This window comes from Myotis yumanensis, unplaced genomic scaffold (genome assembly GCF_028538775.1).
Source record: "Myotis yumanensis isolate MYYU_CA2020_CCGP unplaced genomic scaffold, mMyoYum1.0.hap1 SCAF_18, whole genome shotgun sequence".
Lineage (NCBI taxonomy): Eukaryota > Metazoa > Chordata > Mammalia > Chiroptera > Vespertilionidae > Myotis > Myotis yumanensis.
Window position 1 is genome coordinate 34,931,783 of NW_027223769.1, and position 27,369 is coordinate 34,959,151.

The following is a 27,369-nucleotide window of genomic DNA, read 5'->3' on the forward strand; positions in this document are numbered from 1 at the left end:
ATCAATAGTCTGTGCGTTGGGGTCAGGTCCTCTTAGTAGTCCCCATTATTCCCATCCCGTTCGGCCCCCGGGGCAGCCGCTGGGCCCCCAGAGGGGCTCAGAGTGACACGTGGGGGGGGGGGGTGGTGGTGGTAAAGGGACTGAACCGGCCGGGCGCCTGGAGGTCCGGGTCCCCGCGCCCGGCGGCCGGGCCACGCGGCCAGCGTTCCACGCCGTCAGCGCCGAGTGACGCGCCCAGGCTCGGCCCCGGGGGCGTCGGTTGGGTCGGCGGCCCGGCCGAGCGGGCGGAGGGCGGAGGGCGGAGGGGAATGCTGGGCGCCGGGACCCAGGGCCTGCGGCCGCGGCCCTACCCGGCCAGGCGGCGGCGCGACCGCTGGGGGCGGGGGACCGAGGCCGCGCCCCCGCGCCCGTCCCGCCCGCTCCCCGCGGGAGGCGGCGACCCGCCCCGAGCCCGCGGAGCCTCTTCCGCGCCGGCAGGGGCAGCAGCGGCAGCAGCGGCAGCGCGAGCGGCCAGGAGCGGCCCGGCCCGGCCCGGCGCGGCGGCGGCGGCGGCGACAGCGACGCCAGAGCCCGCGGGCGCCGCGGGAGCCCGGCCGCAGCGCGGGGAGGCCTGGGGGCTGGAGCCCGCCGCGCCCGCCATGCCGCTGCTCTTCCTCGAGCGCTTCCCCTGGCCCAGCCTCCGCACCTACGCGGGCCTCAGCGGCCTGGCCCTGCTCGGCACCATCGTCAGCGCCTACCGCGCGCTCAGCCAGCCCGAGGCCGAGGCCGAGGCCGCGCCGGGGCCGGGCGAGCCGGAGCCCCTCGCGGCCCCGCTGCCGCCGGACCCGGCCGCCATCGCCCGGCCGAGCGCGGGGGGCCCGGGGCTCCGCGACGTGGCCCAGTACCTGCTCTCCGACAGCCTGTTCGTGTGGGTGAGCGAGGCGGCCCCGGCGGCGGGGGGCCCGGGGGGGCGGCGGCCGCCAGGGCCCCATTATCTGCGGGGGCGTGGCTGGGGCGGGGGTCCCCTCCCCCCGGACCCCCGAGAGCGAGGTGGGCGGGGGGGTGTTGGGGTGGCGGGGTGGCGGGTCCCGGAGCGCGGCGCCGAGGTGTTGGGTCCGGGGGAGATCGGGGTCGTGGGGAGGGGCGGCCCGAGGGGCCGGGGAGCGGGGGACTCGTGCGGGTGGGGGTGATAGGCGCGTGGGGGGAACACCTGGTGGGGTGTCCGCGGGGCCTGGTGGGAGGAAACCGGAAGACCCCAAAGAGCAGGGGTCTCCACTGGGGCGCGTGTTCGGCAGGCCAGCTGCAGGCGCTTTCATGAAATCGGGGGGCGGGGAGGGGTGCCGTGGGGGGTCGAGAGGCTTCTGGGAGTCCTCAGGCCGGGTCCAGGGGCTGCGTGTGCCTGGACATGGGTGTCGCGGGAGAGGCGTCTCCCACAACTTTTTTTTTTTTTTGCCACTTGGTCTCTGATTGCCCCCCTCGGGTCACAGACCTGCAAACTGAGCTTCCCGTCCTGTTGCCCCACCGTGATGACTCATTCACCCCGGTTCCCTTCGACGTCTGCAGACCGCACAACATGGGGAGTCGCGGGGCGGCCCCCCCTTGCACTCGGGGTTTCTCCTCTGAAACAGGGTTTCCGCCCGTGTCTGCCCCGGCAGGATGGGCACCGCGTGCCGGGCAGGAAGGCTGGGCTCGCGTGTTGAGACAAACGCCCGATCCGCAGTTACCGGGCGGGAACTCGCCTCTCACCTGGGCCTCCGAGGCCTCTTCTGAAAATCCCACGGGGTGCGCCCCTTTGGGGGTCGCCTCAGACCATCGGAAAACACATATATAATTACATATTGTTTTTGTGATGAATCACTAGGCTTTAATTATGTTCCATTTGTAACAATGAAATTGGGGGTCACCACCACATGAGGAACTGTATTACAGGGTCACGGCATTAGGAAGGTTGAGAACCACTGCTCCAGGGTTTAAGTCCCTCACCTGGGTGCCCTGGGGCGGCTCTGGTCTGGTCCCCAGCTTGCCAGCTCCCGTTGGGGGTTGAGAGTCGGCGGTAAATGACTGAGGTTAATCTTCCAGTGTGTAGGTGATGTGCCGCTTGTGTGTTATAATTAATTAACCCCACTGTGCTTCCTCAAGAAGCGGTGGGACTTGTGGGCCGTGGGTTAAGCCTCCTGACAAAGGTTTGCAGAAGGCAGTGTGGGGGGTGGGGTTTGGGGGGGGCGAAGTTCCCTTCTCCCACTTCTGCGTTCAGCTGGGCCAGGCAGCACCATATCAAGAAAGAACTCCTCCCATCTCTTAATTTCAAATCTGTTTTTGCATTTGAGTTAGCAGGTAAACAACTTCCAAGTGATGTGAAGAGTGCTTTTGCCACGTGTTAAGATGATAGTTTTTGATATATTTTTTCTTTTTTTTAAAATATATATATATATATATATATATATATATTTATTTATTTATTTATTTTTTACAGAGAGGAAGGGAGAGAGATAGAGAGTTAGAAACATCGATCAGCTGCCTCTTGCACATCTCCTACTGGGGATGTGCCCGCAACCCAGGTACATGCCCTTGACCGGAATCGAACCTGGGACCTTTCAGTCCGCAAGCCGACGCTCTATCCACTGAGCCAAACCGGTTTTGGCTGATATATTTTTTAAGTCTAGGATATAAATGAATCTTTGAGAGGGATCCACTATGGTATTTATAGAACCACTACTCCTGTTGTTTAATGATTCCTCTCCCCCTCCAGGAGTTTTTTTTTTTTTTTTTTTTTTCTTTTTACAGAACCCAATGTTCAAATTTCAAGGTTAACACACCCCTTCATAAAAACAAAGCCTGTTGATCCTTTTCCTGTGAAAATTATTAATTTAAGACATTTTTTCCTTTTCTTCCTAGTGTTTTCAATAGCAGTCATGCCTCAAGCAAATTTACCATTTCTTCCTATCTGTTGATACGCTTTCCCTTTCTTCTTACTGTTTTTCTTCCATGGTTTCTCTGTGGTTTTCATACTTGTACCGTGGCCTGCCTTGGTTTCTCAGGCCCTCCATGTTTTTACTGTAAGGTTTCCTTATCACCCAGTAAGTACATAGTTTCTGCTTTCGTGGCTGTGTAGGGCTCACAATCTCAAAGACTCCCTGGGTGGAGAGGCAGCTTAATCGGGGGAATAGATGGCGGGGCATTTGTGAAAGTGGAGCCTTTCTGTGCCCTGCCCAAAGACATTCCGATTCCATTTTAAAAAACCAAGCCAGACAAAACAAAAACTGATCTTTCTGCCAGTTTGCAAATCCTGCTAGCTAGTGTTTGGCAACTGGAATCTCTGAAATGTATCTTCATAGAGCACAATTCATGCAGATTCATGCAGGTCTGATGGCATCTCAGGAGGTTTTGATTAATAAACTCAGAAACCTTTCAAAGGTACCCTTTGCAGCACTCTGGAAGGCACGACTGTGAACATTTCCCCCTCCCCTCAAAAGTAGTCCATATACAGATAAGGCAGAATTTGGTAATGACAATGGACATGCAAAGAAAATATGGTGGAGTTTGGAAGCAAGAGAAACGGGTGCCTCGGGAAGGATGCCTGGAAGGTGGTATTTGAACCCAGCCTTGGAAGATGGGTGGGATCTCAGCTAGCAGCACAGGGCATTGCAGGTAGAGAAAACCGCCTCAGAGTGGTGTGTGGACAGTGTAGAACAGCCGTGGGCAAACTACGGCCCGCGGGCCGGATCCGGCCCGTTTGAAATGAATAAAACTAAAAAAAAAAAGACCGTACCCTTTTATGTAATGATGTTTACTTTGAATTTATATTAGTTCACACAAACACTCCATCCATGCTTTTGTTCCAGCCCTCCGGTCCAGTTTAAGAACCCGTTGTGGCCCTCGAGTCAAAAAGTTTGCCCACCCCTGGTGTAGAGTGTGGATACAGACAGGTCCATAAACTGGGCTGTTGAAATGCTAGTGGCTCCTGATTTCAGAGTGAGCTTGGTTGGGAAGGTTAAGGGGAGACGCAGGAGGTGGGGGAAGTGACCCCTCTGTGTGAGAGCAAGGAAGAGGTGAGCAACCCTTCGAAGGTATTACTCAGTGTGGATACCTGGCAACTTGGTCCGTTTTCACTTGGGGTACTTGTAAGATGTAGATTCTCAGGCTCTACCTGGGGATCAAGTCCAGGGAGATGGAGGGAGCTTTGGAATCTTCATTTTGATTCATGTCCAAGGCGATCTGAGGCACACCCCTGGAAGGGAACTGACTAGGGAGAGGATGGGGTGTGGGGCTAATGTTGGGTTCTATAGATCTAGCCGCAGCACTAAGGAGTATGGACATTATTTTTGGGCCATAGGGTTCAGGGGAGGAGGGGCTGTCATGAGGTGATTTTCCAGGCAACGGTCTGGCAGCAGTGGAATGGGAAGAGGCCAGGAGATGTAGTGACCTAAGACCTCGTCCCTGCCAGGAAGTCACTCCGGGTGGCCCTCTGGCATGGACATTGAGAACAGGTTGGAGAGGAGGCACCAGGATTCTTATATTGAAAGTTTCATTCCAGATAGGTTTTATTTGTTATTCATTTCTAGGCTTATTTTACCTTTCCATATGTCCCTTCCATTAAGGTACCTCTTGAGTCATTCTATCATTTTTGTGAATTGTTCAGGTGTTTTGGCGTTTCCACTTCTTCATTTTTATTACTTCCTCCTTCCTGGTTTTTTTTTTTTTTGTATGGACTTGCTTCTGAAATTGCAAAAGGACATGGTAAAATGGTGAAATAGAAATATGAAACAATGACTTAATTATATGCAAATCTGACTCATTTATATGCAAATAAAATAATTTAAATAGAAATATCAAGGGAAAATAATCACCAGAAACAAAAATGGATAAAAGTAAACTGACCATTTAGAGCAGAAATTGGCAAACTGTGATGGCCTGTTAGGCCCAACCCGTTCTTATACAATCTGTCAACCACTTAGTGGTTTTTACATTTTTTTTTTGGAGACCTCATGTAGTTTTTACATTTTTTAAGGAAGAATATATGACAGGGTGTGGTCCCAAATATTTACTAACGGATAGCCCATTAAAGGAAAAGTTGCTGACTCCTGCTTTGAAGAGCCCATCTTCACAGAACTATACAACTTCAGAACTGAAAATAATGTACTAGGCTTGAGTCTGTATGAGTTGAATATTCCAAAGAAAATTAGAGAAAAATGTTAGCTCCATAAATATTGGAGTTGTAGAAAGAGACTACTCATAAATAATAGGATATAAGCCTCAACAAACAACTCAATATAGGAAAAACCTTCCAGCTCAGCAGGAAGACACTGCTACTTGGTTACTTGCTGGATGTGTATTGAGTGCTTTGCGTACATAATCTCCTTTACTTCCCTAGTATTGCGAAAGGGGAATACAAGTGTAAGAAGGGGCCATATGCCTCTTTGCATGTTATTGGCATCTTATACCTGCCTCGGGGAGGCTGCAGAGAGGTAATATAGTCCAGTTGTCCTTAAAGGGAGGAGACAAATGGTGTGTGGGGGTGCGGTAGTTAGTGCTGGTGTTAAATAGACTAAGAAATACGCATGTTCATCATGTCCTTGGAGCAATTCCTGGTAGTTTAACCACATTTCATCACAAGCTCATAAATAATGCCCCTTGGCGGCCAGCATTTTACCAAATGAGCAGTACCCCCAAGGTTACACAGTGATAAACGAGCCAGGCCATGTGTTACCACCCTCTTCTCTTTTCCTCAAAGGTCAAACTAGCTTGTAATTTAGTTTCTAAAGGAGAGAATTTATCCTATCCTTTTTGGAATGACACAATATTTGTGAAATTAAGACATTTCCCTATAAATTTTTAGTTGCTTCCAGTCTTATGTAGTTTGAGCTTTTCTATAAAGTTCGCAAGTGGTATCTCTTTCTTTTTTACAAAACTTCCCTTTCTAGTATCTGTATAGTTTCTCAAGCCTTTTTTTCCCTTCTGTCAACTGATTGTAGTTGGCGCTCATTCAGTGCCAACAGGAATCCCCAGTTTGAGGTGCGATGAAGAAGGAAACTTGATTCAGTGCAAACAGCTCAATGATGATGCAACAGGGCTGTGAGAACGGCACAGCTGTGGATCCGCTCAGTAGTACAGCTCAGTGAGGAAGCAACGGCTGGGACATGGCCCTGGGGTGAGGCCCCTTTCTGGCTGGACAGCTCTGCTCTGCTCCAAGCAAGATGTCTTCAGTGTTTCAACTAGAGTCAGAGAAACAGTCTTCACTCCTCAGTGGAAAGAGAAAGTAAACTCCCCATGTCAGAGTGCAGCTGACTTTCTGTTTTCATGCAAATGAGGACTCCAAGTCTTCATAGTTTGATTGGTCCAAAAGGCACTGTCCTGATTGGTCAGAATGGAGCCACTCTGATTGGTTGGTCAAGATGCTGATGGTGATATAGCTTCATAGCTCTGAATAGATTGCCAATGCCTCTGTCCTAGTGGTTGAAATAGGATTCCAGGAACTCCTTTATTAGGGCTGGTTCAGGTAGCAGGAACACAGTGCCTGCAGACAGCTCAGTGCAGGCTTCTCCCTTGAGTGCAGTTTGGGTGGAGAGGACCCTGCTTAGAAATGGGTGCTGTGCTCTGCTTTTACATTTGAGCCCACTTAGTCACCAGGAACCCTTGGTATCTTCTTTCTCAGGGTCCACACTTCTTACCCTTGCTAATATTTAGCTCTGCCATTGAAATTAAAATAGGAGCCCAGCAGGTGTGGCTCAGTGGCTGAAGTCGACCTGTGAACCAGGATGTCACAGTCAGGGCACATGTCCGGGTTGCAGGCTCAGTCCCTGGTAGGGGGCGTGCAGGAGGCAACCAATCAATGATTCTCATCATTGATGTTTCTCTCTCTCCTCCCTTCCTCTCTGAAATCAATAATATATATATATATTTTTAAAATAGGAAATGGTAAGTGTGGGTGATGGGATTATGAGGGCTTTTTGTTTTGGGCTCTTATCTTTTAAAAATCAAAGATACAAAATTTGTACACGTTTCTTTGAATTTAGAAAAACTTCTTTTAAAAAGTTTAACTGAGAAATAGGAACTAATACTTTTTTTTGTTTTGTAGTCTAAGGTGTTGGAGAATGCTGCTGGGATAGAGCAGTTACTAAGCAACCCTAGATTTGATTTCTTCCCTTTGCCCTCACAGCAGCCTGCTTGTTAGATATCCCCAAGCTCTGTGTCACCTAGGTTCTAAACGCTTTGAGTGGAGGAGCTAAATGTGAGATTCACTTCATTTCATTTGCCTGCGTGAAAAGGCAGGGAGAACTCTTTAAAAGCCTGCTGTAGTTAGGTTAGGGCACTTTTGACTGATTTTAAGAATCTTGTTCAGCTGAGGGCTGTAGCCTGAGGGGTTGTGGTTGTGGTTTTGTCTTAGGACGATTTTCTTAACATGAGAGAGGTTTCCATTGACTGGTTTAGAAGCACAATGGAGGTGAGCTTTTCATGATCTATTTCATTGCCTTAAAAATAAGGATCCTCAGCCATTTGTTGGAATGTTTTGAATGGGCTGTTCTACGGGGAGTCCTACCTTAGGGATACAGGATGTTTTGGATAACTAATTTGAGATTTTCCCCCTGGTTATTTGAAGGATTTAATTACCACAACAGTTTCTATTTTCAGCAGAACTATTTTTGTTTCAGTTCTTTAAAAATGTGTCACACACTTCCTTGCCCCATTAGGCAGGCAGAATAGAACTAAACATAATTTAATATTTTTCTAATGAATCAGGCTATTCTAATAAAGGGTGGATGATGTGTGAGATGCTAAGGGGAACCTGGAGAGATCTTAGGGAGCTTGCTTCCTTATATGACTCTCTTCTGGCTCTTCTCTCTCCTTCCTTCCTTCCTTCCTTTTTCAGTAAAAACAAACATTTTTGCTTCTTTTAAAAGTAGAGGGGGAAAATGACCTGGGAAGAGGAATATGGCCACCTTCATGTAAACTTAGTGAATCAAAGACCGAAGCAACCTTTACTTTGAGTTGGTGTTCATTTTCATTTGCTCTAATGAAAGCCATCTTTACTGTCCGTATCACGGTTCTTTTGGCTTTTTGGGGTCATGCAGTGTTTTGAAAATCATTTGAGCACCAGTGATGTGTTGTGCCACATTAGCCTTATGGTCAGGGGCAGCCCACTCTTTCATTTTGTAAGCATTAGATTCCCCATCTCTTTTATTTATTTTAAAAATTATATTTTTATTGATTTTAGAGGGAAAGGGAGAGGGAGAGAGACATAGAAACATCTCATCGTTTGGCTGCCTCCTACATCCCCCTACTGTGCCCTGACCGAGTATCGAATCTTGACCTCCTGGTTCATAGGTCAACGTTCAACCACTGACCCACACCGACCAATTATTTTAAAAAGATGCCCACCTACTGCTGACGAAGGCCTTGAGTTTGCATTGGAGTTTAATGGTTGCCCTTCAGTTCTCAGCCCCTCCTGCCAGTTTTCTTCTACCTCCTTACTGGTTTATTTTCCAGTCCCTTCTAATGTCCCTGAACCTTTAAGGCCAACACTAAGCATAGAGTACCTTTTGATTGGCAGATTGTCCCACTACAATGAATTTTAAAATACACATATGTATTTTGATTCTCAATTCTTTATGCTCTTGTGACTTTTTTGTGGACACCCACCTTCTTCTCCCCACCTCCTGTTTGTTTGACAGGCAGGGCGGGGTATTTGGGTACTGAATTTTGCTGTTCATGATAAACCTCATTTTCTAGAAAACTTTTCTTTGCGGCGATCAGAATCTTAATGTAGGAAATGATGCACCTACAGTTTGTAAGGTACATAGAGCTCTCCACATGCAGCACAAAGTGTACACACGGTTGGTTAAGACTAAAGGGGACCGTGGCCTCTGGAGGTACATTGTGGAACAGGCCTGTGAATTTCCCGGCGCCTCTCCCCCCTCTCCGTGTACCCACCCCACCCTGTGAAAGTGTGCCCTTCAAACATTACTTACCTTGTGCTGGTAGAGAACTGGAAAGGCTGGTCATTGGGAATGAGGGCTGGATTCCTAACATAAAGTTTTAGAGCTTCTTTGGTTTGTGTGCAGGTTCTAGTCAACACTGCTTGCTGTGTTTTGATGTTGATGGCTAAGCTAATCCAGTGCATCGTGTTCGGCCCTCTTCGAGTGAGCGAGAGACAGGTAAGTCCAGGCGCAAGGATGGATTCTTAAGACCAGATTTTTTTTAGTTGATATAATTTCAAATTTCCAGAAAAATTGCAAGAATGCTACAAAGAACTTGATTCACAGTTAACATTCTGCCTCATTTGCATTAACATGTGCCTATTGTGTCTATATACTTATTTTTTATGATCTGTTTGAGAGTAAGTTGTGGTCATCATAGGCCCTTTCCCTCCAAATACTTCAGTGTGTATTTCCTAAGAGCAAGGACATTTTCTTGTATAACTGGAGCACAATGGTCACAATCAGGAAGTTCAGCATTGATTAAAATACTTTACGTCATCCGCAGTCCATATTCAGTGTAACCAAGTTGTCCCGATATTATTTATAGCTGCTTTACCCATGACTTTTATGAACGTAGTTTTAAAAGATGCACAGATTTTAGTTTAAATAATCATAACTATCAGTCTTTAAAGTATGGAATTCTTTTCCAAAGGAATTTACCGAGAGATTTTAATTTTTCCCTTTGGAAAAGTAATTTAGGACTGTTCTACAAGCAGGAAATTAGGTGATTTCTTCTTTTAGGTGAGACAGTCTGATTGAACATTATTCTCAGAATATGTATGTGAGCAGGACATGCTTTCAATAATGAATTATTCCACAAGATACTACACAGATCAGCAGTCCCCCAAAGCTTTTAGTGGATAGAGTATAGAATGCTGTGTTTTAAAATAAGAATTTAGAACTGGCCGTTGAAATAACAGCATACAAACCAAACTGTATTTTACTTTATCTTATCTCAGTGGTGAGACACAGGAACCTACTCCATTTAAAGTACAATGGCTTCCCTCCTTCCTTACCCTTTTCAACCCAGCTCTCCTGTTATCAGATCAGCCAGGGCTTGGTTCAGAGCTGACATGCACTCACTGTGGGGGTGGAGCTCTTGGGTGCTGTTGTGAGCAGGACTGTTTGTTTTCCCGGAGACTTTTCATTAGTATCATCACTTTCTCTAAAATAACTCCAGAGGTCTCCCAGATGGGATCAGTGGAATGTCGACTTTTTGGGGAGGATACAAAGCTTCTTTTGATGCTTTCTTCTTCAAGAAAAACTTGACTTGTGGGCCAGAAGTTGGTCAAGCCAGGCAAGCCGTCTAATTGCTGACGGACTGAGCTGGCACCGTGGGCCATAGATACTGTTGCTTTCTTTTTCTAAAATGTTAAGGATCAGTTCGAAACGTACAGAAAACAACCTCGGAGTATTCCAGAGATTTTTTCAAGACCTGGTGGTAATCATAATGGGCACATTTGTTCCTCAGCTCTGTGTCCAGTGTTTTCAGTATAGGGAGCATTGTCAGGCGGTTCTGTGATGGCTTTTTGACTAATGTCATCCAGTAGCATTTATTAAGCATTATTTTGAGCTAGGACTCCACAGAATTGACATGGGTTTGCTCTGTGAGTGCTTAAAGTTCAAGACTAGAGGAATGCCAGAAGCAAAGACAACCTAAATGGGACAAATGGTAAACTGTAAAGTGGAGGTTTAGAACCAGGAAGTGTTTTAAGCACTTAATGTCTATTATGGCACTTGTCTAAGCGCTGTACGTATATTAACTTACTTAGTTCCCCAACATTTTATAAGTATGAGATAGAAGCCATGAAAAGACCCATGTTAGAGGTGGGGACGCCAAAGCATGGGGATGTTAAGTGACTTTCCCAAAGTCACACAGCAAATAGATGACGGAGGGAAGATTCAAACCAGGGCACACAATGTTCTAGGTTCACTTTGTGCTCTACCTGCCCCAGATCTGGAAACAGATACCCCACCAAGGACTCGTGGGTCATTCTGCTCTTTGTTCAGAGGGTGTACATCACAGTACCATCTGTAAAAGCTCCCAAGAACATTCTTTTTTTTTTAAAATATATTTTATTGATTTTTTACAGAGAGGAAGGGAGAGAGATAGAGAGTTAGAAACATCGGTGAGAGAGAAACATCGATCAGCTGCCTCCTGCACATCTCCTACTGGGGATGTGCCTGCAACCCAGGTACATGCCCTTGACCGGAATCGAACCTGGGACCTTTCAGTCCGCAGGCCGACGCTCTATCCACTGAGCCAAACCGGTTTCGGCCCAAGAACATTCTTTACATCGTCGTGTATCAAGTTGTTACACATTTAGGTTCAAGTTCAGTTTTTAGTCAATTTTGCTTTTTCTGTTTTAATTTTTGACTTTATGAAACATTTAGATAATTCAAAACTATATATAAAGTAAACTTAGAAGTCACATTTTTATCCCATCACTCCCATAGATGGCTTGATAGTATATTTTAATATCTGTTGGCTAGATGCCCCTCATTGCCCTTTTTTCAGTATAGGAAAGAGTTTTTTAAAAATATGTTTTCATTGAAGCGGTTAGAGAGAGAGGAGGGAGAGGGAGGGAGGGAGAGAGAGAGAAAAAAAAACACATTGATGTGAGAGAGAAACAGAGATCAGTTGCCTTCTGTATGCACCCTGACCAGGGATCGAACCTGCAACCCAGGCATGTGCCCTGCCCGGGAACCAAACTGTCAACTTTTTGGTGCACAGGACAATGCCCAGCCAACTGAGCCACACCTGCCAGGGCCAGTACAGGAAAGATTTTTAAAACTGGAAGTCCTCAGTGCAGGTAGGGGAGAGTACAGTGAGGCAGATACGCACTGGCCATGGGATGTGCACTTTCATGACTTTGGAAGTCTGGTGGATGGTTCGATATGGTGAAGAAATAGACGCTCATAGACATTCATCACACCATTTTCTGAATGGCGAAAAATTACACCCAGTTTCAGTGTTCATCTGTAACCACTTAAATGATATATTCAGAGAATATTCACTGACATGGGAAAGGTTCTTACATGTGATAAGTGAAATGTGAATGCTGATGCCTTTTGGTTGTGCATTTTTTGGGTACTTACACTGATTATGGGCTGCCAAATGAGCTTATCTTATTCTTTAATCTGAAGGATTTTAAAAAGTCTAATCTTTTCTATTGTTTGTTGTAAGAATCCAGAGAGCAAACATGGTAAAAATACTTGTAACCCCCACCATTCTTTTCTACTTCGAGTTGGAAGTATATGTGTTACTTAATTCATAAGGCGTTAGACTAATAGCTCTCCCCTTTTGGTGGCTGAAATTCCATAAGTGATTTAGGATTACAATCCGGAATTTGCAAATTACCTTCAAGGTGACTTCTCTATTCTTCAGAGGGCTTATTTTTTCCTTTGCCTTTTATTTTCTGTGGACAAGTGATAGAGCTGAGAATAGAATATTTTCTCCATAGAAGTCAGCTTTTGTTTGATAACTTCTCTTAAGTTGGTCAGATGTGATGGTACTAACTTTTGTAAATCTTTCTCTTTGTAGCACCTCAAAGACAAGTTCTGGAACTTTATTTTCTACAAGTTCATTTTCATTTTCGGCGTGCTGAATGTCCAGACAGTGGGAGAGGTGGTCATGTGGTGCCTCTGGTTTGCCGGACTTGTCTTTCTGCATCTGATGGTTCAACTCTGCAAGGACCGATTTGAATATGTGAGTTTTCAGCCTCGCCCTTGGCTTGCTGTGTTGCACATTCGCCAGGTTTATATCCTTTAATGTGAACGAGCCATATTAGGCATGTTGGGGTAGCTCTCTAGAGGAAGGCTCCTGGACCCGGTACCCACTGTCTTTTTCTTTGTTTGTTTTTTTGTTGTTTTGTTTTGTTAACCCTCACCCAAGGATATTTTTCCATTGATTTTTAGAGAGAGAAGAGGGAGGGAAACAGAAACATCGATGTGAAAGAAACACATTGATGGGTTGCCTCCTGCACAAGCCCTGACCAGAGCTCGGTCCAGGGAGGAGCCTGCAACCAAGGTATGTGTCCTTGCCCAGAATCGAATTCGGGTCCCTTTGGTCCGCAGGCCGATGCTCTATCTACTGAGCCAAATGGCGAGGGCCCCACTGCTTGTTTCTTGAGGGACTTTGTGCAGCAGCTAAGGAATGCGGGTTCAGTGTCTCGCAGGGAGGTTTCCTCCCCTATCCAGTCCTGTATTACATTACAGCCCACGTGGGCCAGTTCACCTACACAGACTGTTTCTATCACAGCGCAAGAAACCTTAATATGTAAACTGAATAAATGCTGGTCTCTTCCAGAAATTTTCTCTTCTCGTCTCCTTCCATTTGCTCCCTCTTAGTCTGGTTCTCGGAGCTCTCCTTTCTGATTAGTTTCCACTGTTTCCACCCCTGGGCAAGGCCTGAATTAGCTCTCTGGTTTCCCTGGTCCCAGGAGAAGTGAATCCTTTTCCATCTGGGCACAAGATCTGCATCGAGGCTTTAGGTCAGATCAGAGCTCTGCGGGTGAGCCCTCACTCTTGCCTGCTCCCAAACTCATTTCATGAACCCGATAACCTACAGTTCTGCCCTCCAGTGAAACCCACGCCCGGGCCTTGTCTGCCCCTTCTTTACCCGTCATCATGGGCCAGCGGCTCTTGCCCCTCTGTGTGAGTTAGTTCAGTCTCTAAGGCTACAGCTTACACAATTCAGCCTCCCTAACCGGTTTGCTGTCCACACCTTCCTGCTCAGGACCTACAGCTCCAGGCCTGCTTTTCCGAGCTGTTGCCTCTCCTTGCATATGTTAACACAGCATTATAGTAGTAAGTCTGCACCTGGTTACATTTCAGTTGTCCTAGGCCTGGCAGACTCCAAGGGCCTGCCAGGTGGTTTTGGGGATGAGGACTAGAGCAAGATGAGAAAGAAACAACAGGAGTGGTGCTGTGCTGAGCCCTGTTAAATGCTAGGAGAGGGGACGTGCCACTGGAAATTGCTTCTAGAGGCTTATAATCCCACTGGTAAGAGGATCCTTGAGAATTTGAGATGAAAATATAATATGTGTTGTTATATTCAGGAGGTTAAATGATAAAGGGCTCCATACTTCAGCTCCTGCTCATATTTTGGTTGGTTGGAGGATTTGGGCCATCTGGTAATGGGGTGCTTTTCTGTGATTCGCATTGGGCCACACAGCTAAGCACAGAGCCCCAAGCAAAGCCACCAAGATTAACCTGGAGTTTCTCACTGCCACGAGGAAGAATGAGCTTCTTTCTCCTGTTTTGTGCGTTTCAGCTCTCTTTTTCTCCCACCACACCGATGAGCAGCCATGGCCGAGTGCTGTCTCTGTTGATGGCGATGCTGCTTTCCTGCTGTGGGCTAGCGGTCATCTGCTGTGTCACAGGCTACATCCACGGGATGCACACGCTGGCTTTCATGGCCGTGGAGGTAAGATGCAGACAGGCTTTTGCTCTGATCCCATTTCTGAATATTTTCTAGGAAACTAGAGGAGGACGGACAGGTATTTGCACCCATGAAGTGACTGATGGACATCTGTCTTTCATTTTAACAAGCATTTTTTGAGTCTGTTTTGTGTTGGGTACTGGTACTGAATGCTTTCATTTGTGTTATTTCATATAATTCTTTCTACAATCTAAAAGTGGTTATTTTTGCCATCATTTAAGTAGTGCTTACTATCTACTAGGAATTGTTCTAAATGCCTTACCTGTATTGACTCATTTTTACATGTACTTACTCACTTTGTTATTCCTGTTCATGGACGGGGACTCAGGCATAGAGGGTGAAGTGAATTGCTGGAGGTTCCAGAGTGGCAAGTGGCACAATCTAAGTCTAGAGACTCCCAAGTAGGAAGGTTTTTCCCTTAAGACACTGTAAGCAGTGATTAGTAGTAAGTAAAGAGGAGTACTCTATACTTGTTTTTTCATAGGTAGGGCAGGAACTAAGATTTTATAGAATAATTTAATATTTAAAATATATTATTTTGAATGAATAATTTGATATTCATGTATATTTTAAAATTTGCTTTTTAGACCTTTTTGAAAATATCGATTTCTGCTTTTTCCTCAGGCCAAAGACAAAATACTTTTTATCTTGTCCATAATAGCTATTATTAATGAAAAAGAAGAAATAAATATATTAAAGCTGATGAGCTAATACCCAAAACACTAAGTTTAAAGTATTAGTTGGGAATTTGTTGGAATAGGGTTAAAGTTTTTTTTGTTTAATAGTGTTCATTTCTGAGTATAGTAGTGTAAGTAAAATTAGGAAAGGAACATTTAAGTACTTAATAAAAACATAATCCTAGTTGAGTACTTTCTCTATGTGAAAAGTATACAACTATATTTTCTCTCTTTAACAAATATTTTTATTGATTTCAATAATATCAATAAAAGAGGAAGGGAGAAGGAGAGAGACATAAAAAATCAATGATGAGAGAGAGTTATTGATCATCTGGCTCCTGCACGTCCCCTACTAGAGATTGAGCCTGCAACCCAGGCATGTACCCTGACCGGGAATCGAACCGTGACTTTCTGGTTCATAGGTTGACGCTCAACCACTGAGCCATGTCAGCTGGGCCTATATTTTCTCTTGAAAAATATCTGTCTACAACTTTACACTGACTAGTGTTAATTAGCATATTTTAGATATGTTTTATTATAACCATCATTTGAACAATATTGTGTTTTCCTTTTTTTTGGCTCTCTTTTAATTAATATTAAGCCAACCTTTGAACAAGGTATACCTAAAAATGAAAACACTTAAATTAGGCCTATGGATCATACTATAGTACATATTTTATTTTAGTTCATTACTGTTTATTCTTTTAAGATAATTTATCATACTATAGGTGTGCTATTTTGAGCTAAATTATATTTTTATATTTATAGTGTTTCTCTTCTATGTATGGTAAAATATTTTCCATTTATAACTGGGAGTGTCCTAATCTCAAATATTAATTTAACAGTTCTATTCTGATAGATTAAGAGGAAAATCTTAATTTCTATAACACAAAGTTCCACGAGGGTTTTATTTTGTTTTTGTTTCCTTATTCTCTCTTCTTCCCTGTGGGCAGAGGGAGTGCACACAGCGCTGTGTGGAGAGCAGGTGCTCATATCTCGGGTAGTGCTGTCTAAACTGTACTTGGAGTGGGGTCACCAAGTACCAGAAACCTTCTTAGGTAACCAGCGGTGTCACTGAATGCTGTATAAAATAGAAGTGATCATCCAACTACGAGGATGACTTCAGATTGTGGAAGGCAGCCTTAGGAGATGGACAGGTGTAATTGCTTGTCACCTGTCAATAGTAAAGGGCTCAGAGAAGCTGGGTTGCTAGATGATGAAAATACTCCATGGAAATTTGAAGCAGATGGAAGAAAATGGTTGGTAAACTTGAACCACCTGCCTTCTTTTCCTTCTTGTTTTATTGAGGTATAATGACATACGGGGCTGTGTAAGTTTAGGTGTACAGCATCATGACCTGACTTACATATACTGTGAAATGATTGTCATAATAAATTTCGTTAACATGCATCATCTCATACCGGTACCAAAACTGTTTTTTTCCTTGTGGTGAGCACTTTCAGGATCTGTTCTCTTCGCAACTTTCAAATATACCACACAGCAGTGTAACCGTAGTCATCATGTTGTACATTACATCCTAGGACTTATTGTTATAACTGGAAATTTGTACCTTTTGACCCCCTTCATCCAATTCCCCACCCCACACCCGTTGACAACCTGCTTTTAAATTGAACTGAGCAATGTTTGACTTTTATCATTTTGTAAAAGTAAATTTGGCCTGAGGAATCCTAAATTTGACTCAAAGGAAAAATATGACTTTATTTTTTACAGTCTCTTCTTGTCACAGTGAGGACTGCTCATGTGATTTTGCGGTGAGTAGAAATTCGGGAGGGAGGTGATTAAGATCTATCCATACAGCTGATTTTAAGATATAAAATGTATAAAATACATTAAAATGTGACTCTCCTCTATCATGTTTAAACCAAATTCAATTGTAACAAAAGAGTATTAAGACGATTTTTCTGTATTCATGGCAGATACGTGATCCACCTGTGGGACCTCAATCACGAAGGGACATGGGAAGGGAAGGGGACGTATGTCTATTACACAGATTTTGTCATGGAGCTCACTCTCTTGTCTCTGGACCTCATGCATCACATCCACATGTTGGTAAGTTTTCTCAGGGGGAGCGAAGGTTTTCAGAATCAGGAACCCAGGTTAGTACACTAAGGAGGGAAACGTTGCTGGATGAGCCACGTAAGACCATACCACTGAGCGCAGCTGTGCCCGTCCCTCTCTTTGCCACCGGGGATAAAGCGTGTCCCGGAACCGCTGCGCCCAGCTCAGGGGAAGTTTGCTGACTCTCCTGGGAGGCTTATTAACTCTGCTGCCCAAGTCAATAGATAATTCTTCAGCAAGAAGTTAAGGGAATTCCTCTCCCCATAGTTTCCGTGTGTTCTGATATTTAGCGGTTTCTTTGTAGATGGTAATGGGAATTCTTGCAGAGTTAGCTACTTCATGAGTCATACATTTTCCATTTTTGTAGTAAAAAATGTCTTTATACTTAAATCCCCTTCATTGTTTATGTTTTACTTTGGTGTTCAAGAAATGACAATGTTGAACTTCATTGGTTAGCACTTAAGTGATCTAATAATGATGAGAATTAGCATATTTGGCAGGCGGTTTATTTAAATTATAAGCCTATCAAAGAAGTATTTAAAAATTATTGGGTTAGGCTCGCACATTTCTAAATACTTTGAAAGTAACTTTGAAAATATACCCTTTCAAAAGGAAAAAAAACGTATAGTTTTTGTTAAAAAAACAACAAACAAAAACCCCCTCCCCCCCAACAGACGCTCAGAGATCACTGTTAACATTTTGTTGTCTTTACTGCTTCTTCTCATATCCAAATACATAACAATTAAGAGCTTCTGTTGCACACCTCCCCTTCATCACTCGCAGGTTCACATTCATGTTTCATGTGTGTTTTACTCTCTTCCCTCTTGTTAAGTTATTTGGCAACATCTGGTTATCCATGGCCAGCTTGGTCATCTTCATGCAGCTGCGGTACCTGTTTCATGAGGTCCAGCGCCGAATCCGCCGGCACAAGAACTATTTGCATGTCGTTGGGAACATGGAAGCCAGGTGAGCAAGCACAAGTTGACGGGGCCCACGTTGTCTCAGTTTAGCTCTTTAATGATAACCGATCCCGGGTTATATGAGAACTTGCTTTTGTGAGCTGCTAACAGGATGGGGAAGATCGTAGGCTCTGGGGCCAGACTGCCTGGCTGTGAATCCCCACCTGCTTGTGGTTGTGAGCGGTTTCTTTGACTCTCTATGTATTTCCTCTCGGGATGATAGCAGAACCTTCCTCCTGGAACTATTGGGAGGATTCATGGGAGGCTAGGTGCAGTCAACTTAGAATATTCTAGTCCTGCGTACTAGCATGTGCTCAGTAAATATTAGGTTCTTTTTTTCTGTTGTTGAGTTTATTGGGGTGACATTATATAGGTTTCGCTTATACAATTCTACAATAATCATCTATATGTTGTATTGTGTGTTTACCACCCTAAGTAAATACTAGGTTCTTATTATTATGTCACTTTTATCATCATCATTATAATATGGGAGTTTCCTTGGGCATCTGTCCTCCTTATTTTAAGAATGTGGGTCTCACTTATTCTTTACTCATGTGCACTTATTACACACACACACACACACACTCACACTCACACTCACACTCTTATCCGCATTGAAGGAGGTACTCACTTGTCAGCCTGAGGCTAAACAAGCCTGAAAGTGTGCGATTAATGGAGACCCTCTTTGTGCCCGAGGGGACTGTTTTGCTCTCTGGGGGTCTTCACTCCTCAGATTTGCCCAGAAATGTTTCCCGGAGTCATCGCTAACAGGAGCCATGGTCAGGACAAAGTTCCTGCCTGTAAACCCCTTACTTGCTCTTTGATAGGCCATGAAGGAGAGCAGGTGTACTGTTTTTGATGGTGGCAATTTTTTACTGGGTTCCTCTGTGACTGTGCTGATAGAAAAGCTCCTGTCCTCGTTCCCGGCTAGAACAAGACTCCTCCTGTCCGTACAGTGGTGCTTGGACCACGCTGTGGAGTTGATTCCTGCCGGGCGCCTTCTGTCGTTCGCAGGTTTGCAGTTGCAACTCCAGAGGAGCTGGCTGTCAATAACGACGACTGTGCCATCTGCTGGGACTCCATGCAGGCTGCGCGGAAGCTGCCCTGTGGCCATCTCTTCCACAAGTAGGAACTCGGGAAGGGCCACGCGGGTTGGCGTTCTGCCGGGGCGTGCGGGCGCTCAGTACGAATCCTAGCAGGGGAGTGGGGACGTGACCTCAGCCTGACCAGGTGCCCTTCGGGATTTTGAAGAGAAGGCCAAGGTTATGGCGGCGTTAGTAGCGTGAGAGAACAGATCGTTGGAGTAGAGAATAACTCAGCCACATGCATTTTCGGGTGCTCAAATAGGGCTGGGAAGGGAGATGGTGAGCCGTGTGGTGAGGTCATATTGGAGAAAGGTCTTGGTAGATGACCATGTATGTGAATGAATTAATGTTCACAGCTGAACATTCTAGAAGTGTGTTAGAGTGAAGTAGGGCAAAGAGGTCATGTCAACAGATGTTTCTCAACATTTAAGTCTCACCTAGTGGTAAATAAAAAGTAAAATGACAACACATTTGATACATTCAGAGTACTTCTGGTGAGTTCTCACAAAATATGCTGAGGAGAGGTGATTGTGCACTTTTCGGCAGCTCCTGTCTTCGCTCCTGGCTAGAACAGGACACCTCCTGCCCGACGTGCAGAATGTCTCTGAACATCGCCGACAACAATCGCGTCAGGGAGGACCATCCTGGAGAGAACCTGGATGAGAACTTGGTTCCTGTGGCAGCCGCTGAGGGCAGACCTCGCTTAAACCAGCACAACCACTTCTTCCACTTCGACGGTGAGCGTGTTTTAATCTCTGAAACAGTACCCAGGGGTTGATGCTGTTTCGGTTATAAACGGCCATTGTAATGTAACATTTCAGTTTCAATTGAGAATGTTCAGAAGGAATTGATAGCGCTGAGGGGTTACTGTGTACCAGGCATTCTGCTAGGTTCTGTGTGAAGGTAGCTGGTGGGGCAGGGACGAGGAGTCGTAAAATGCCTGCAAGGAGCGCTCCTGACCTCTGTACAGCCAACTGCTGGGAACAGCTGGTCGCGTTGGTATAGTGCTCAAGCCTGGAACGCAGGTCACGAAGCAGCCTTTCCAGTGGTGTCTGAAGCAGAAGCAGAGCTGGAGCCCTGTTTGTTTACCCACAGATATGAACATTCTGCCTCCCAACAGAGGAGCGAGAATAAAAACCACACTTAAAATTCCAGGGGTTGTGGACCATCCTGTAGTTCATCCCGTCGAATTCCATAAATCCCAGCGCTGAACTGGATGCGTTCACATTTCTCCTGGCATTCTCCTCGGAGGAGTGCTGTTGCGGTCCCTACACCGGTGCTGTCTCTCTGTTTCAGGGTCCCGGATTGCAAGTTGGCTGCCGAGTTTTTCAGTGGAAGTGATGCACACCACCAACATTCTAGGCATCACGCAGGCCAGCAACTCCCAGCTTAACGCGATGGTAAGGACCGCCAGCTGCTCTGAGAAGAGGGTTAGTAATGGGAGGGAAGGGAGGCTAGACACGTGTGCGCTGAGAGCGACCTGGTTGGTCCTAACTTTGCTCTGGCAGAACGGCAGGATTTTTAGGGGCATTTTAGTTACTCACTGACATCTCTCAGATTCTTGCTTTTGTTTTAAATTTTGAAACTGGTTTGCAAAATTCTTTACTTTGTGGCAGATAATCTGACCTTTTCTGGGTACTGCGAAGTTCATTCTGTTGTGATTCAGGCCAATCTTGGACGCTCTTGATTTTAGCCAAAATAGTTAGTGGGGGAATTATTGACTGGAGTGAATGATGTGCCTTTTATTAACAATTGTGCTAGGCCTACCAAATGTTTTTTTTTTAATTAAAAAAATATTTTTATTGACTTCAGAGAGGAAGGGAGAGAGCGAGAGAGAGAGAAACACCAGTGATGGCAAAGAATCGGCTGCCTCCTGCACGCTGCACACTGGGGATCGAACCCACAATCCAGGCATGTGCCCTTGACTGGAATCAAACCTGGACCCTTAAGTCCGTAGGCTGACTTTCTATCCACTGAGCCAAACCAGCTAAGGCTAGCAATTCACATTTTTTATAATCCTTTTTATTCAAATTAGGTATCATTTACATATAGTAAATTCACCCTTTTTAGTATCCAGTTCTGTGAGTTTTGTCAAACTCATATAGTTGTGTAACTACCACCATGATCAACATAGAGAACAGTTCCATTCCTCTTCCCCCCAAATTCCATGGTGCCCCTTTGTAATCACTTTCTCTCCCCACCTCCACCCTCTGGCAATCACTATAATTTCGCTATTCCAAAGAGTCATATAAATGGAATTTTTGAGTCGGGATTCTTTCATGTGACAAAATGCATTTGAATTTCACCCATGAGGTGTGAGTCAGAAGTTTGTTCCTTTTTGGAACTATGTCTTTAAGGGGAACACATTTTTATACCAAACTTAATGCACACTTTTGAAAACCGGAATATTCTCCTTGAGCCTGTTTTAGGATCCAGTTGGACTTCTGTCCCTTTTTATTTTCAAATCGATGTCTCAAGTTATCTGTTTCGTCCTGAAGAGGTATAAACGGGAGTGTGGTGCATGGTGATCTGCAGAATAGAAGTGGCCCCTTGCCTTTGCTTTCATGGCAGATGCCAAGTCAGGGCCCAGAGCCTGCCACACCAGGCCCTCCGGGAGGAGCTGTTGAGAGCGAACGTTTCTGTGGCCTTTACCTTTGTATTCCTTTAGGCTCATCAGATCCAGGAGATGTTTCCCCAGGTCCCATACCCGCTCGTGCTGCAGGACCTCCAGCTGACACGCTCAGTTGAGATAACCACAGACAACATTTTGGAAGGACGGATTCAAGTACCTTTTCCCACACAGGTAACCTGGGGTCTTAAGCATGACAGAGGGATTGTCTTCACAAAGATTTGATCCTCTAGAGACTTTTAGTTACTTTAACAATTAGATTTATTTATGATTTAATTAAGGGTTTTTGTAATTTGCCTAATGACTTTCCAAATTATGACTGAGAACAGACCTACCAAAGAGGCTCGGATTAAGACAGGAACAAATGTATTTAGATCGTTATTTTGTGTGTGTATGTGTGTATGTAGACATACCCTGCAACCCAGCCCACCCTTGTCAGTCCAGCAGATCATAGCATTGGTTCCTTTTGGACAAGGATTGGCATCCTTTTCTGTGAAGGGCAGATAGGACTAGTTTAGGCTTGGTGAGCCATAGAGCCTCTTTGTAACTTCTCACCTGTAGCCTAATAGCACGAAGGCAGCTGTGTTCTAGTGAAGCCTGAGTTCTAAAGGCAGGTGGGGGTGAATCTGGCCCATGGGCTGTAGTTTGCCGACCCGTCTCTAGGAGATAAACGCCCTTGGCCCCAGTGGGCTTTGCGCATCGGCATGGTGTTCCATTTGTTACGGTAGCCATGTGAGGCTTGTGCTCTTGGCTTTTCTAAGAAGGTCAGGTTTCCTGGCCCATCATCCATAACCCCTTCGATGGGTATAGGAAATATTAACATCTTACAGGCAAGCTTTGTGGCAGGACCAGAGAATCATCTATCAAGAAATGATTCAACTCCCGTATATAAAAACATGGAAATTATGAATAAAACCCTAATACTTTAGGATCTTTGCAGAGGGAATGAGCCTGGCTTCGGCGTCAAGTGGCGGGGATACTCGCTGTGGCTGGCCGGTCCTTACCTGTTGGACCTTGCCGTTGGCTTTGGGTGTCCCAGCTGCAGACCCTGGGACAAGGATTCAGTAACTAATCTGGGAAGTGTCCCAGGAAACACAGGCGGCTCATGGGGCCGTGAGAAGAGGAAGGGAAGGTGGCTACTAAGGGGTTTGCTATCAAGCAGGCTCCGGGTCGGGCTGACTACAGCTGGTCCCACGGGGGGCTTCTGGGATCCAGCTTTTGAATGCATTGTCCCTCCTGACAGTTGAGGAGCTGCTATGTAGACACCAATTCCCAAAATCGTTGGTTGAGGGCTGAAATGAACAGAACAACAGCTCCTGTTTTCATAGACACTAAGATGAATGAGGTGATCAGATCAGGGGCTTCCCACAGAGCATGTAGTCATGTGACCTGCTGTTGTCACTTCGTTATTGTGCAGTTATTGCTATTAGAAGGGACACGGTCTGTAATCGTAGCAGCGTTTCCATTTCTCGGTGCTGGAGCCCTCGGGGCTTAGACAGGCCGGACCGTAGCTCCCTCTGCCTCCAGATTTCCCTGTGCCTGCACTTCAGGCTCAGATGGCTCTGTACTGACCATGGTGCTGTCTCTTTCAGCGGTCAGATGGCATCAGACCTGCACTGAACAGTCCTGCGGACAGGCCCAACGGTGACCTGGACGAGGGAGAGACTGCGGCCCAGGTGAGGCCTGCACGCCAGAGGGAGGGAGAGTACGGGGTTGGGGAGGAGACGTGTGTGCCTGGTAATGGTCTTCAGTTCTGCCTCTTACAGAGTTCGTGGGGCTCAGGGCAAGAGCCTAAGAGAGGGCGTGCACCACGTCTGTCTCGGTGTTTAAGGTTAACTGCCTCAGCTGTGCGCATCCTACTCCTCTCACCACCAGTTCTTTCTAACTCCTGTAGGGTCAGGCTCAGAGAGAGAGAGAGGTCAGGATGGCCATGTGACCCCAGTGTATGTGCGTGCCCTGTGTCTGTCATTACCTCTGAGCTCTCCCTGCCCCTTCGGGTAACAGAAACCTTGACTACACTTGAGAACGTGAGCTGGCTCTTATGACCACCCCTCCCTGCATGGGGGTCACATCCCCCTCTGAGGGGCGCTCTTGGGCAGGACCCACACCTGCTTCCCCACCCACAGAGCAAGTGGAACCAAACTTGCTCTCATCACAGCCTTGTAGTTAACCTGTGATAAGCCAGTTTCTTTCTCCCGGATTTCTCAGTGTGTTGGTCACACCAGGCCCTCTGTGCCCCAGACTCGAGGGATATGAGTTGTGCGACACTGTTCTGAAATCCCCTCACTTGCTTGGCTGAGGCAGGGAGGTGTGGGTGCGGGTGACGGAGAAGTGCAGACAGGCCTGTCCGCAGCCTCTCCCCCTGGCTCTGTCGTGGCCTGGAGGTGGCAGCCATGCTGACACCGGGCAGCTGGGTCTGTGTCTGGTCGCAGGAGCGTAGCTGGTCGGCACCTGCTTGCGCATGTGGGGGCCCAAACCGAGAGAATGCCATGTTCATGTCCTGTTACACCAGGAGCCACATGATCTTACTTCTGTTTAAAAAGATCCGTAGAATTCACCCTTTTTATCTGCTTGACTGTTTTCAGAGCCAGGAGAGGGGATAAAGTTTGTGTGGTGAGCATGATAAGACGTGTTTAAATTGTAGAGCAGTTACTAGAATTGAACAGAAGATTCCCAGAATGCAAACTGGTGGGTAACGTTTTTCTTTCCAAGAGTGCCGTGTCCAGGCGTGGGTGTGATCGTGTACCTGCTCAGTGTGAGTCAGGTTGTTCTTCCTGGTGCCCCCGCCCAGTGCGCGGCCCCCGCTTGGGGTCCAGGAGATTGCTCTCTGGGGCCTCTGGCCAGGCGGGCATCTGCCCGGGAGGCGGCCTGTGCTCACCCGGCCCCTCGCTTCCTCCTGTGCAGGCGGAGCGCATGCCGCTGGCCCTCAGTCCTCGGCTGGAGGAGGCGCTGGACTTCAGCGAGGTGGAGGCGGAGCCCGGCGAGGGGGAGGACTTCGAGGCCCGGGGCAGCCGCTTCTCCAAGTCGGCCGACGAGAGGCAGCGCATGCTGGTCCAGCGGAAGGACGACCTCCTGCAGCAGGCGCGCAAGTGAGTGGGCCCTCCGGCCCTGCCGGTCTAAACCCCGGTCAGAGCCAGTGGCCCGAAGGCCTTGGTCACGTCAGGCCCACAGCAGGTCTTCTCACAACAGGTGCCAACGTGGGCAACCACTCCATGCCACCTAGACAGTCAGGCTTTAGACCTCTTTTGAGAAACCAGAGGATCTGGTAATTTTGGGCTCCACTGGTGACTTCCGGCAGCTACCGCATCACCTGTCTTCTGTGACATATTCAGCCACATGTACCCAGACAGCACTCTTGTGCCGCGTGCTCTAAGCTTTTTCTGTCAGTTATTTGGACTCTCTTGACAGCTCTGAGAGGGAGCACTGCAGTTATACCCATTTGACAGGCTTACAGCTGAAGAAGCGAGACTTGGAGAGGCCAACACGCCGTGGGCCCAGCCGGGAGCGTCGGTGCAGCTGGGGCCGGGGCTGTCCCTGTGGCTGTGCCGGCCTTTGTAGTTCAACCCTTGGGGACAGGCCAGCATTGTGTTCATTCGAGCAGGGGGTGCTTCGTGCTGTGTGTGACTGTGGGGAGGGGACAGCCAGAGGACGGACAGCTGCGCTGCCTCCTGACGCGCCTCCTCCCGTGCGGAGAACATCTGCTCCTCTGCTCAGGGGCGGGTCTTTCTCATGGGGTAGAGCTGAGTGACAGCTTCATGAAGGTGCCTGCAAAACAAGGGGTGAAAAGAGACGCGTCCTGTGTGTTTCTGTGTCTGTTCCAGAGCTTTCCTCACACCTCAAGCAAATCCTTTGTTTTCTGTTCAAGGCGGTTCTTGAACCGAAGTTCTGAAGATGACTCTGCCTCAGAGAACTGCCTGGCCTCGGAAGGCACGGCCTCCGACCCTGTGACCCTGCGTCGGAGGATGCTGGCTGCGGCCGCAGAACGGAGACTTCAGAAGCAGCAGACCTCCTAGCGCTTCCTGGCCCTGCTCAGCCGCCTCCCCGAGCAGCGCGCCCACCGAAGAGGCCTGCCTGGCCGCCCGCGTCTGACGTGGGCCTGACTGCATTGCCGCTGTACAAAGCATGTGGTCTTCATAGTGTTTGGACAGCTGACAAATGTAATCCTTTTTTGTAACCCTTTCTATGTGACATTTCTTCTCCCGTTAGAAACACTGCACATGTTAACTCTAGGCATGATCTCTTCTGGTATTGCCTGGACTTCTTGGGGGCAGGGAGGACCAGGAGGCAGTGGGCAGCCAGAGGCCCTGAGGCCAGCAGCTTCGATGACTGCCTTACGCATAAGTCACAGCCAGTGCTAGTGTCTCAGCCCCCGATCTGGCAGGAAGAGGGGGTGGGGGCAGGTTCATGAAGAGGGGGATGTACAGCGGGAGCCACATCACTGGAGGGTCTGTCTCATGCTGTTCTCAGAGGTGTTCAGAGTGGCACGGGGGCCGGAGCCAGGCCCTGGACCCATGGGCTGGCAGGGCATCTTGGGAAAACTCTTGGTTTGATACCTGGAGCAGCCAGGGTAGCGTGTGAGCTGGTAACCCGTGTGTCCCAGTCCATCCGGGACTTCCTTTCTGAGCCCCAATCAAAGCTAGTTTTATTTCCGTTTCGCCGGTGCTGCTGCATCTCACGTGTTCACCCTGTGTGTCTGTCCTCTCCTCTGCGTGTCATTGGCCCCCAGATGTGTGTGGGGGGTGGGCAGCACTGAGGGGTGCGCAGCAAGCTTTGGTTTATGGTTTGAATTCCTTGGTCAAGTAAATTAGTCAATGCCAGCGGCTGTGGGTTTGTCCTTGGGGACGATGTGGGCCCGACGAGATGGAGAGGACATTCTGGAGGGCTTTGCTGGAGAAATGAAAGCTACCTTTCCTGTCTTCTCTGGAGCCCTTCATTCTCATCACTGTGTTCCTGTTGGTGTAATTAAACGTGGAAAGGTAAGATGCGGCATCCACCTGCTTGGAGCAGACGCAGGTCCTGGCCCTTTTCAAATTCATCCCACATTTAACTTCAAGGATTTGAAACATGCAGTGATAGGTTACATAGTTCAGTTTTGTGTCCTATCGGATTAAGTTTTTTTTTTTTAATGTTTCAAAACAGTTATGATAGTCCTTTGGGGGAGAATCCAGTATTACCTAAAATTATTGACAAAGTTAAATGTATTTTAAACGGAAAGTTTCTAGAATGTTGAAAAGTAATTGAAAAAAGAGTGATGAGTAAATGTCTAGGCCAAGATAATTTATTTCAATAAACCTTTCAGAAGCCTTACCTTTGAAATGCTGTTAGTACATTTCTGTGATTTTTTAAAAAACAAATGTGTTTTGTTTTGCTGAGAGCATAGCTGTTTGTTTTTATTGTAAAACAATAATAATAAAAAGCAAACTCGATTCTTAGTGTGCTGTGTGCGGCGGGAGCTAAGGCGTTTCCTCCGGAGGTGCCGTCGCGCAGTCCCGTTCTGATTGTGTGCCGATTGGGTGGAGGGTTTTCCATCCTTACGCCCTGCG

At 46.9% G+C, this 27,369-nt stretch overlaps 1 protein-coding gene across 1 annotated transcript; it reads left to right on the forward strand.

Annotated features, from left to right (window-relative positions):
* Positions 1–581: 581 nt before the first annotated feature.
* Positions 582–27,252, forward strand: AMFR (autocrine motility factor receptor). The gene is made up of 14 exons (XM_070398948.1): positions 582–911; positions 9,039–9,131; positions 12,499–12,663; positions 14,230–14,382; positions 16,806–16,846; positions 17,012–17,144; positions 17,986–18,119; positions 19,127–19,237; positions 19,744–19,934; positions 20,494–20,597; positions 21,866–22,000; positions 23,419–23,502; positions 24,731–24,915; positions 25,692–27,252. Exons 1-14 carry the CDS (start codon positions 639–641, stop codon positions 25,837–25,839), a joined length of 1,950 nt encoding a protein of 649 aa, XP_070255049.1. The 5' UTR covers positions 582–638; the 3' UTR covers positions 25,840–27,252.
* Positions 27,253–27,369: the final 117 nt, after the last annotated feature.